Source organism: Patella vulgata, chromosome 4, assembly GCF_932274485.2.
Source record: "Patella vulgata chromosome 4, xgPatVulg1.2, whole genome shotgun sequence".
In the NCBI taxonomy this organism is placed as follows: domain Eukaryota; kingdom Metazoa; phylum Mollusca; class Gastropoda; family Patellidae; genus Patella; species Patella vulgata.
The window spans coordinates 33,484,733-33,497,160 of record NC_065882.2 but is presented as its reverse complement, the minus strand read 5'-3'; the positions used below and the strand labels follow the sequence as shown (position 1 = coordinate 33,497,160).

At 34.9% G+C, this 12,428-nt stretch overlaps 1 protein-coding gene across 1 annotated transcript in view; it reads right to left on the bottom strand.

Moving 5' to 3' along the window:
• LOC126817153 (DNA polymerase theta) overlaps nt 1-12,428 on the bottom strand; it is a 132,062-nt gene that overhangs the window by 42,874 nt on the left and 76,760 nt on the right. The window contains exon 4 of the mRNA XM_050543998.2: nt 6,773-6,927. Within this exon, the coding sequence (XP_050399955.1) occupies nt 6,773-6,927 (155 nt within the window). The remainder of the gene's footprint in view (nt 1-6,772; nt 6,928-12,428) is intronic.

The following is a 12,428-nucleotide window of genomic DNA, read 5'->3' as shown; positions in this document are numbered from 1 at the left end:
TGATATCTGCAATAACATGACATAGATCTATGTTTTAGATGACTCTTAGTATGAAAGAAGTGGGCGGTAATTAATGTATCACTGTTACTATCAGAGATCAAAGGAAACATAGCATTGTGGGCATAATGCAATGTTTGTCACTAATTTTTTAAGGTTATTGGTCACATCTGCTGTTCTTAAGTTCATTTACCACCTAAATATTCATTCTTAAGTTAGTGGTTGTGAATCCTATGATCAGTCCCTACATTTTACATCTTGTTCCAATGTCGCACCTTTCATGTTAATTAAATTTCTAATTAGGGGTCATTCAGTGCAAACCAGCATTATTCTCTTCTTACCACACCCACCACTGGCGCAACTTAAGAATTGGGTTTCTGAGGTCTCCTAACCCAGCCATACACCACTAGCATGCCAAACCTTCCGCACCTTCCATGTTAAACAAAACCCACCTAGCTCCCGGACTACTTGTACAGGCAAAATAGCACGAAATGTGACTCATGCAAAATTTCCTATTTCTCGACAACTGCTGATATTACAAACTAATTTTGACATACATTCTCTTTGTATGGGTTATTGCTACGAGGTTATGAAAGTTACGATGAAATATTTTGAAATATGAAGACGGTGGATGTGTTGTAAATAGCTTAATTTTACACCTTTTTTCACCTTTTAATCGAAATAGCCCGAAGACAAAATCAAAATTAAAAAAACTGAGTCCGATGGTTTGTGCACCTTTGCGTATACTTTTGGTAATATCAAATTTTGAAAAAATATTTGCTTTCAAAAAGTTGTACCGAACTGTCAAAATCTGTCAAAATTGTAGTTTTTGCTGATTTTACTTCACTTCTGGTTCTGACACAAATCTTAACCGGTAACAAAAAAATGGCATTTTGGACCATGCAGCATATGAACTTTCTTTTGTACAAATCGATTTAATAAATAATTAATCTAGGACTGAAAAACTGAATTAGCCAATGGCGGCCAAGGAAAATTACGGACACAAAAAATGTTGACATTTTTAGTCAAATCGGATAACTCTTCAACCCTGGTTAAAATGCCATATAAAAATATTCATAAATAAAAAAGTTTTTTGTAAAATTTTAAATTTTCGAAATTTGGAGCTTAATATCTACAAAGAATCGTCGACAATCAAAAATCAAAAGTAGCACAGCTATGTGCCTTGTCTCCGGCTATGTCAAAATGCATCATATGTTAAAGTTTGATGATTATTGTTAATACTACGGCATTTTTTAAAAACACCAACAACTTCGGTGATTTCGGATATTTCGCATTGTAACAGAATGCCCAGAATAGCTTTAATCTCTAAGTCACACCCACTTTCCCAATAAAACCGACATGTAGTTTCTGAGATACAATCAAATTGGAAAAAAAAAAAAATAATAATAAGAAGAATAATCTTAACAAAAACAATAGTGTTTCACACAAGCTACGCAGTGTGAAACCCTAATAATAATCTTAACAAAAACATTAGTGTTTCACACAAGCTACACAGTGTGAAACCCTAATAATAATAATAATTTTAGTAATCTCAATAGGCTTTCAGACAAAAGTCTGAAAGCCTAATAATAATAATTTTAGTAAAAACAATAGTCTAAAAGTCTGAAAGCCTAATAATAATAATTTTAGTAAAAACAATAGTCTAAAATTATTATTATTTATTATTTTAGTAATCCCAATAGGCTTTCAGACAAATGTCTGAAAGCCTAATAATAATAAGAAGAAGAATAATAATCCAACAAAAACAATAGTGTTTCACACAAGCTACGCAGTGTGAAACCCAAATAATAATCCAAACAAAAACAATAGTGTTTCACACAAGCTACGCAGTGTGAAACTCTAATAACAAAATAAACAGTTAAATCGAAGGGTACATTTTAGTTAGGTCAGGTAATGTGGCAAGTTTAATTATTAATTAATAGAGTGGTTCTTTTCTTATCTGCAGAAATGAGAAATTGCCCAGGTTCCGTATTTCGAATGTTGAAGTTGTACTTTATAACTGAATTAATTTTAATATATTAAGGTTTCGTAAAAAGTATGGTTTGATAAATTGGTGACGCAATTTATTATAGTTTCACCGAATAGTGATATTAATTTCTTTTTTAAATAATGCATAATTTAATTCTTACTTCTATATTCATCAATATGGCTGACTTTATACTATTCATTGATTTAGATTTTATTATTTTGATTTAAACCCCTTAAAGTGATTGCCCTAAGCAAGAATGGTCTTGACTGTACTAATATAATCTTTGAGGTGCCAACAGGCTTATTAGTAGAAAGCTCGAAATAAAGATTAATACATTTAACAATGCAGTCAGATCAGTGCCAATCAAGTGTCGACGCTTTTAATTTTATTTACGGCTTAAAGCTTATTAACTAATTCTATATGTTATTGTAAAACTTTTAGCCAATGAAATTTATATATTAATTTAACTTCTTTCATTTGATTCGTTAAAATATTTTTATCCCTAATTTTATCTTAATCTGATTTGTTGAAATGATTGTCTTTTTGTCTGTATGCAAATTAGTTTGTTTAAAAGACCCCTACACAGACAGAAGACAATGATGAAAATATACAGTGAGATCAGATGAGATAAGAGATAGGGTTAAGACCTTTAGTAACCCTTTGATATGCTCTTGTAAATAATGTATTTTTAAACTGTATATAAAGTAATATTGAAATGGATTTGGAATTGGACTTATAATGCACAGTGACCACCTTCACTAGAATACTCCTCCACGAATGAGCTATAACACCCCCAATCCTAGCTCATCCATATGTATGAAATATTACATATGTATCACCTGGGTGCATATTCAAACGCAGAATAGCCCCGACAACGTTGGTGATAATAGCAAGGGCAGCTTAAAATAAAATGAAATTTGTCTTCTATGTCGTTCAGATTACAAAGTGTGCGCGGATATTCGGATTTTGCTTATAGTTTTAAGGAAAATAGATTTAACGCTTTTTTTTCAAATAGCTCTGCAGCGTAAAGTTAATGGTTAAATGTTGATAAATTATACCTTTGGCGGACGATTTTATTTTTTCCATATTTTCTTGGGCAAAGATATCATATAACCTATTTTTTATAATTTGGAACGTACCATTTACTAATATTTTACATTAATAATAAATTACTTTTAAACACTGAAAATCACCGGAATTCACATTGAAAACATATAAACACCGGAATTCATTTTCAAAATATCTGAATTCGCACTTCAGACAATCGTACTCACTAATATTTTACACTAATAATAAATTATTTTAAAACACCGGAATTCACTTACAAAATATCTGAATTCACACTTCAGACAGTCGTACTCACTAATATTTTACACTAATAATAAATTATTTTAAAACACCGGAATTCACTTACAAAATATCTGAATTCGCACTTAAGACCTTCGTATTTACTAATATTTTACATCAATGAAAAAATCACTTTAAAACACCGGAATTCACTTTGAGAAAATTGGAATTCGACCCAAGACAATTGTATTTACTTCTAATTTGCATTAATATTAATACTACAATGTATCTGCTGTAAAACGATATTTCCAGATGGTCAACTTGGGGAAACACAATATGATAAGAACACAGCAGTAATCCATATAAAATGTCAAACCAAACATTTCTCGAATGTAGATGAGCTAAGTTTATTCGAAAATTAACTTAGTAATAAGCCTAGTAATAAGCCAATCAAATAAAGTCTCATCAATAATGGTTTGGATGTTTTCATAGATAATCCGTTGTAGCATGAAGCAGTCCAGATTAAATGAAGTGTCAAGTGTAATTGTGAGTTGTCTTGTGCCACTAACACAGGGGTCACACAATTTTGGCTTAATCCTTACTGATTATTCCTTAAAACAACACTGACGTGTTCGGTAGTTATTTTAATAATTAATTGCAGTGGATATGAAGTTCAGATTTATGTTTAATCTGTTTGTTAACAGGAACAGGAACTTACAACATTGTTGTTGTTGAAATCTGTAATAAACAACAACAATCACATTACACAAAATACTGACATGGGATTGTCCGGACATAAAATGATATAAATGGTTCGACCGCATTTACCAACACCTCACTTGCAATTATTTCTATAATCATTGCAAATCGTTATCTTTAATATCTTTAGCAATCCCGATGGCTACTCGTAGAAAGATTAAATACTCAAGTAGGGCCTTTTTTTGGCCTTGTGGTGTGTGCAGGCGAGATTGTGAAAAGACTAAAAGTATCTTGTGCGATTGTTGTGGTGTATGGTTCCATTATGATTGTGAAAATTTGACTGAGTTGGATCACGTGGCTAAGTGGGTAGGGCGCTGACTCGCTAGTCTGGAGGTCGGGTGTTCAATCCCTGCATTGGCCGAGAAAGTTCATCCCGATTTTCCGGCGTGGCTTCCCCTTGTCAGTGATGCAGGACGGAGGGTCTGACAAGAACAACTGTCTAGTCCTTCGGATGTGACGAAAAACCGAGGTCCCATGTACACATTGGCGTGCACGTAAAAGATCCCTTGACAGTTGGAATTCGATATAAGAGTAGGCCGTAGCGCCGCTGCCCGTGCAAAATTTCCCTCATAGCACACTGTATGGCGTATGCCCGTCTTCATTAGCCCAGTTAGGAGCAAAACAGTAGGACGTTAAACCCCATTTCATTTCATTTCATTTTTTTTCGACACCATTCGTCTATTCCCTTCAGCTGCTTGTCCTGTCATTTTGATGGAATATCAAGTGATACATATTGTTATTCATCTGGCATGAAGAGATTGTCTAAGGTAAGTCGTGCTACCAATCGGATCGGATCAAAATTGTAATCTCTAAAGGGTCCACAACCTTGATTTACAAGGGGTGGCCATATTGTCCAGCAGTCCTGGCCCGATTTTCATGAAATTCGAAGTCAACAAACATTACGGTGTAACGGTGATATATTCGAACGTTTTTTCAAATCGAATAATAATTGTGACCTCTAGAGGGACCACAAGCTAAAAATGCTATTTTTCGTACAACCAGAGGCCATAATTCAGGAAGTTACGATCTGATATGCGCGAATATTGAAAGGATTTGAGATCTTTGAGTTATAAACTTGCATTTCAAGTTTCATCAAAATCGGATCAAAATTGTGGCCTCTAGAGGGTCCATAACTTTGATGTACCAAGATGTTTACACTATTTGCGTACGAAGGGCGGCCATTTTGTCCGATACATGCCAATTTTGAAAGGAACCGAGATCTTGGGGAGATAAACCTATATTTCAAGTTTCGTTGAAATCGGATAAGAATTGTAGAGTGTAGAGTGTTCACAAACAATTGTGGGCATCCGGACAGGGGCGAAGACAATATACGTCCACATGAAAATGTGGGCGTATAAAAACACCCTGACAGACATTTCTAGTGGTGGGGAACCTCTTCCATACAGAGTGTTTTTGTAATACCTGAGGATGTACGGTACACTGCTGTACGATTTTCATGTGGTACACTTTTGAGCTAATCTAGCCTAGTTGGGGGGCATTACATTTTGGGCGTGGAATACCACACCCACCACCAGAAACCCAGAGGACTTATATTCTGATGATACCAGATATACATGCATTGATATCATATAGGAGAAAATTGGTACACTTTTCAGCTACGCTGACCCCTTGGGCAGTTTCATTTCGCTTTTTCCGAAATTCGAATTCAACCTTCATTATGGTGGAATGGTGATGTGTTTAATCGGTTTACATTATTTGCGTATAAGGGGCGGCCATTTTGTCCAGCAGTCCTGGCCCGATTTTCATGAAATTCGAAGTCAACAAACATTACGGTGTAACGGTGATATATTCGAACGTTTTTTCAAATCGAATAATAATTGTTACCTCTAGAGGGACCACAAGCTAAAAATGCTATTTTTCGTACAATCAGGGGCCATAATTCAGGAAGTTATCGTCTGATATGCGCAAATATCAAAAGGAACCGAGATCTGTGGGTTGTAAACATACATTTCAAGTTTAAACCAAATCGGATAAAAATTGTGACATCTACAGTGTTCACAAGCTAAAAACATGAAGTTACAGTCCGATACATGCCAGTATCGAAAGGAACTGAGATCTTAGGGTGATAAACCTATATTTCAAGTTTCATTGAAATCGGATAAAAATTGTGACCTTTAGAGTGTTCACAAACAATTGTGGACGGACGGAGGTAATGACAATATACGTCCACATGAAAATGTGGGCGTATAAAAATTATATTCAGGGTTTGAATAAAGTCCAAGTAATTTTTACCGTATAAATTCTATTATTTGTTTACTTGAATTGAAATTCATATGAAAATGTTTTAATTTATTGAATACTCACATTTATTATCATTGGTGTTGATTCAGTCAGCCTCCGCGTGGTTTTAATCTAGTTACAAGGTTTAGATGGACTAAACTCCAGGCCAATAGAATTAGGGGGTATTGATCACATGGTCATAAGTGATGTTTTTATTGGACTAGAGGTAAAAGCATTTAAGGCGAGGTGTATGGCAGCGGGAACATTCAAATAGTGTAAAAAACATGAAAATGGGAAAATAGAGAGTTACATGCTTTTGACTTCCGAGCGACGATATACTCCGCTCCATATGTACGGCTGTTTCAAAAAAATATATACAGTAAAGAGTCGATCATTTACACTTGGAAGCAACAGACGCCCTTGATTTTTTTAGTACAAATATCAACAACCAACGAACTTTGTCCTCTTATTTCTTTCATGAATGTTTAATATAAATACCTGAAGTGACAACATCTTTTCTCTTGCTACTGACACAAATGGTAATATAAATAGTGCTTTACGCTTGTATTCCATAACTTGCTTTAAGATCAGCAGTTCTGCAACCATTGTTTTGCCAGCACTTGTAGGTGCGGAATAAATTAAATTACCTCCACCTGAAACATTATTGTAAGCAAAATTTTTTATTTACAGAATTTACCAGCGGCTGCCAGGCAGGATACCCCCACATTTTCGAGAGATGGATAGAAAACAAGCTAAAACGAAAGTGATTTTTCCTACAATGAAGGGCCATAATTCAGGAAATTACAATTCGATATGCGCAAATATATCGAAAGGAACCAAGATCTTTGGGTTATAAACTTACATTTCAAGTTTCAACAAAATCGGATAAAAATTGTGACCTCTATAGGGTCCACAACCTTGATATACCATATTTTTACGCAATTTGAGAACGAGGGGCGGTCATTTTGTCTGTCAGTTTTGGGCCGATGTTCACGAAATTCGAACTCAGCTGTCCTTAGGGTGATATAATAATGAGATTTTTTAAATCGGATAAAAATTATGACCTCTATAGGGTCCACAGGCTAAAAACGTGATTTTTCGTACAATCAGGGGCCATAATTCAGGAAGTTACGGTCCGATATGCGTGAATATCTAATGGAACTGAGATCTTTGGGTTATAAACTTACATTTCAAGTTTCATCAAAATAGGATTAAAATTGTGACCTCTATAGGGTCCACGACCTTGATATACCATATTTGAGAACGAAGGGCGGCCATTTTATGTCAGTTTTGGGCCGATTTTCACAAAATTCGAACTCAGCCGTCCTTAGGGTGTAACGGTGATATAATAATACGATTTTTTACTATCGGATAAGAATTATGACCTCTATAGGGTCCACAACCAAAAAATGTGATTTTTCATACAATCAGGGGCCATAATTCAGGAAGTTACGGTCCGATATGCGGGAATATCGAAAGGAACCAAGATCTTTGGGTTATAAACTTACATTTTAAGTTTCAACAAAATCGGATAAAAATTGTGACCTCTATAGGGTCCACAACCTTGATATACCATATTTTTACGCTATTTGAGAACGAACAGCGGCCATTTTGTCTCAGTTTTGGGCCGATTTTCACGAAATTCGAACTCGGTCATCCTTAGGGTGTAATGATGATATAACAATACGTTTTTTTAAATCGAATAAAAATTATGACCTCTATAGGGTCCACAAGCTAAAAACGCGATTTTTCGTACAATCAGGGACCATAATTCAGGCAGTTACGTTCCGATATGCACGAATATCGAAAGGAACCGAGATCTTTTGGTTATAAGCATACATTTCAAGTTTAAACCAAATCGGATAAAAATTGTGACCTCTACAGTGTTCACAAGCTAAAGACGTGATTTTTTGTGCAATCAGGGGCCATAATCCATGAAGTTACGGTCCGATACATGCCAATATCGAAAGGAACCGAAATCTTAGGGGATAAACCTATATTTCAAGTTTCATTGAAATCGGATAAAAATTGTGACCTGTAAACTGTTCACAAACAATTGTGGACGGACGGACGGACGGGGGGGCGGACGGGGACGACGACAATATACATCCACATGAAAATGTGGGCGTATAAAAATGTGTGTTCAAGGGTGGGGAAGGCCTTTTAAAATCTGTAGGGTCCACAAACTTCGTATCTCTAGAGGGTCCACAACCTAACAATACCATTTTGGCACAATCTGGGCCAAAAAATCCTGAAATATCTGCCAAAATGGAACCCATCAGAGATCTTTGGGATATGTATTGGAGCCATCTCACTTATATTTTGTAGAAGATAGGTTGCCAGGCAACGAAACATACGCCCACATTTATAATACACTAAAATCTGATTAAGAGTAACAACTCATTAAGTAATTATCAGAAAATCATTAGAATTTGTTTGGTTTTTATAAAGTTCTGTCCCATGCTAACGTTTAGTATACGAAACATTTAATATCATAGATTTAGAAAAATTCATTGAAAATCAATATACTTGTTCGTCTCAAGACCTTAAACTTGTATCAATATGAAGTCAATCGGATGATAACTTGAGCCTCTGGAGCGTCACAAGATTTTTCAAAGTGATCAAGGGCCATAACTTTGGCAGTAATTATCGGAAATTGTTGAAAATCAATAGGATTAGTTCTTCGTCTCATGACCTTCAACACTGTGTATAAATTTAACTTTGACCTCTAGAGCGTCCACTAGTGTTGAAAATCGGATCGAGATTTGTGATCTGAATACTTTTGTTTGCTATCCAAATACTATTCGTCGGATAATTCGGAAACATGAAATTCTTGAACAAAATCACATCAAAAGTTCATATACTCATAATTTCTTACTTATTTCAATGTTTATGAGTGTCTGTGTATGCCGAGTATGAAATCTTACTTTCGATTTTCAAATTGTTTGAGCCGCGAAGAAAAACGTGCCTACCTTTAGCCGCAATTATCAAGACTATCCATGATATCAAAAAAAATCAACGAGGTGAATAAATTTGTGTATAACTACTCCTGTAATCTGCGGCCCTCCCACTTATCATTTTTGCTCAATCAACACGAATGAAAAAAGTAAAATAAAAACATCTAACATTTATTCCACCAAGGTCGTTTGCCTCATTCTGATAATCTACTGCTATTGAACCAATAGTAAGTGAGAATATATGTGACCTAGGTCGTTATGAATAAATTACACTGTGGGAAGTCTAAACACAGTGTTAACTTGTATCCTGTAAACCCAAGAAGAAGCTTCTATCTAGCGTAAACCAGCGCGAGGAATGAATGAATATTTTTTTATTTAGACTACTATTATTGTTGCACTGCATTAATATTTTTATTAGTTACTATCGCTAAATAATGCGCGTGATATTAACATTCATGCTCAAAGCTGTGTACGTGATCAATAGCATTGGGGAAAATTTCAAAGTAATCAGATGTAAAAATGGCTAAATATAGAGCATAGGGAATGTCAGAATATATTGTAGCAAACGGATAGTAAAATGATTCGGATAACCCTTATTTTGTATCTGTTAACGGATATCCGAATAGTAGTTTCAACACTAGCGTCCACAAGATTTTTTGAAGTGATCAAGGGCCATAAATCTGGCAGTAATTATCGGAAATCGCTGAAAATTAATAGGCTTTTTCGTCTCATGACCATTAAACACTGTGTTCAATTTCCCGAGCCGTGATTAAAATCTGTCAAGGTGTCCAATTACACAAGGTGTTCAATTTTGCTGTCAAACATCTAATTTCATGTGCGATGTTCAGATATTACGATGGGTTTAGTGGTTGGTCATCGTTCATTTTATTATTTTTCAGGATTCATACGACGGCAGGTATCGGTACAAACGTCGTGAAGGGATGACGAAATAAGATTATCGTGTCGTTTTTTGTTGAAAATTGCCACGATAACGCCCCGATAAATAATTCGGTGTAGCAGTCGCTATCGTGTGACACAACAGGCCTCGGTGTAATTTTACATGCAAAATTAATGGTATTTGTTTGTCATAAACAATCGATATCAAAACGATATACTGCCACGATGTTATGAATGTTGAATATTTTCGTTAATAATACGTACGCGTTAGTCCACGTTGTATAGGGAGAACACGCGTGTTCACATATTCTGCACGATATATATATGTGGTTATATTTCCAACCAGTATGTAAAGCTGCATGTCTAGAACATTTTAAAGGACACGTATGCATAAGACTATACATGTATAACACAGTTTAGATATTTATGCTGTGTTCAAATTGATTTGCATATTTACTGTTTTAAGAGTGTATGGTTAAGAGTGTATTGTTAAGAATTACTCTTGAATTACGGCAAAGATAGACTTTTTAATTGCAAACTATAAAGGTATGTTGGTTATCGGTCTTACAAATAGAAATAAGACATAAATAGAACTTGCAAAGGGATTCGAAAGTGCTTTCAAGTCAGATGTAAGCTCATACTTACCGTAAAAATGAATTGAACGCAACACAAGTCTCCAATGTAAGAGAATATTAGTTAATTATGACCGCTATCAAATCCACACAAAAATCCAAGGCACTTGTTTTATTTTAGAAAAGAATAACTGTATTTCAAGCGAAGAGCCTATTCCACATGAACCCCAAATCAATGATGAACTGTCAACTTGTTATGTAGTCATTCATGTGCAGATTGGTTTGAATAACAGAAATGTCCCGTGTATAAAAGATCAAAGAATAAAATTGCACATAGCCACTTTGTTTATCTAAAAGGGGCTCCGGCGCACTTTAAGAAATTACTTTTGACTCAATATTAACCATCGCCAATTTTTTTAAATCATGGGATAAAGTCAATTAAAATACAATACGGGTCTACTTTATTACAAACACATTGGTGAACTTATCATTTTGTCTAAAATCATAACGCTAATCAACAAACAATACTATTGTTCTTTATTACAAAAACATCGGCGAATTAATCTCTGTTGTTATGGCGAGCCAAGCTAGTTGATTTTTAGGTAAATAAAACAATATAAACAACCAACGAGTAAAACTGATTTATTCCAACCAATTTTTATACGAGTCAAGTATTACCTTAACTGTGTACAGGTTTGCTTCTGAACGGGTTAACTGACACCCGTTCAACTTGTAAATTCCAAATACAAACTGCTTACCGTATTCATGCCATAGACACTAATATCCTAATTTAAGAAAAACGTTCCGTTTCCAATAATTATCACCAACACAAATATTAATTTTGATTGTTTTATCCATCAACACACAGAGTGACAGAGAAAACACATCTAAGAACCAGATCTTATGAATTCGGGCCTCTTCAATAGTTATAAAGCATATCAAAGAGTGAAGAATAAATTGCCTAACAGAAAAATCATGCTTTATAAGTTGTTAAAGGGGTGTGGGGCTATTTAAGGAATGACGTTTGTGCACAAGACAATGAAATAATTACCACCGGTAAACATCAGTTTGTTCAGAAGATGCTCTGCATGCGCGAACTTTCAAGTACGTACCGATTTAAAAAAAATTAAACAATCTCACATGTCCACATTCCTAAAAACAGGAGTTTTACCGTAACACAGTAATCACAATAACTCGTTACAAATTGGTATTACATGTTACAGGTGGAGTGGGGGGGCCGGCCAAATCGCGACGAATAACTTCTTAGTTAGTCATATTGTAAGTGTAACTGTGTTTTCTTTATTTTGACATTCTGCTAATTGAGAAACCATTTGAGTAATAAATACAGGTTATTGAATGGACTGAAGCTACATGTAAAATCACCAATACATCGACATCTCTTTTCAAAATTTGTAATTATTACTACTGACAATTAACAATGAAAGTCATATTGTCCACACGACTACAAGAAGGTAACAGTTTGTTGTTAAAGGGGCGTCTACGTTCTATCAATCGGTTTCTTTTGATGATACATGTCAATTCTCATTATGGAACTTTGATTGACAGTATGCATCCACCAGACTTTTTGTTGCCAAAATGAAAAAGTCAGCATGGTATTATCGGACTGATACGTGTACATGGTATTCAGCAATCGTTCAAGCAGAAAATTAACCAAGAATGTTTTACAATCTACAAAGCTGATTGTTTGTTAGCCATTTTCTAACATTT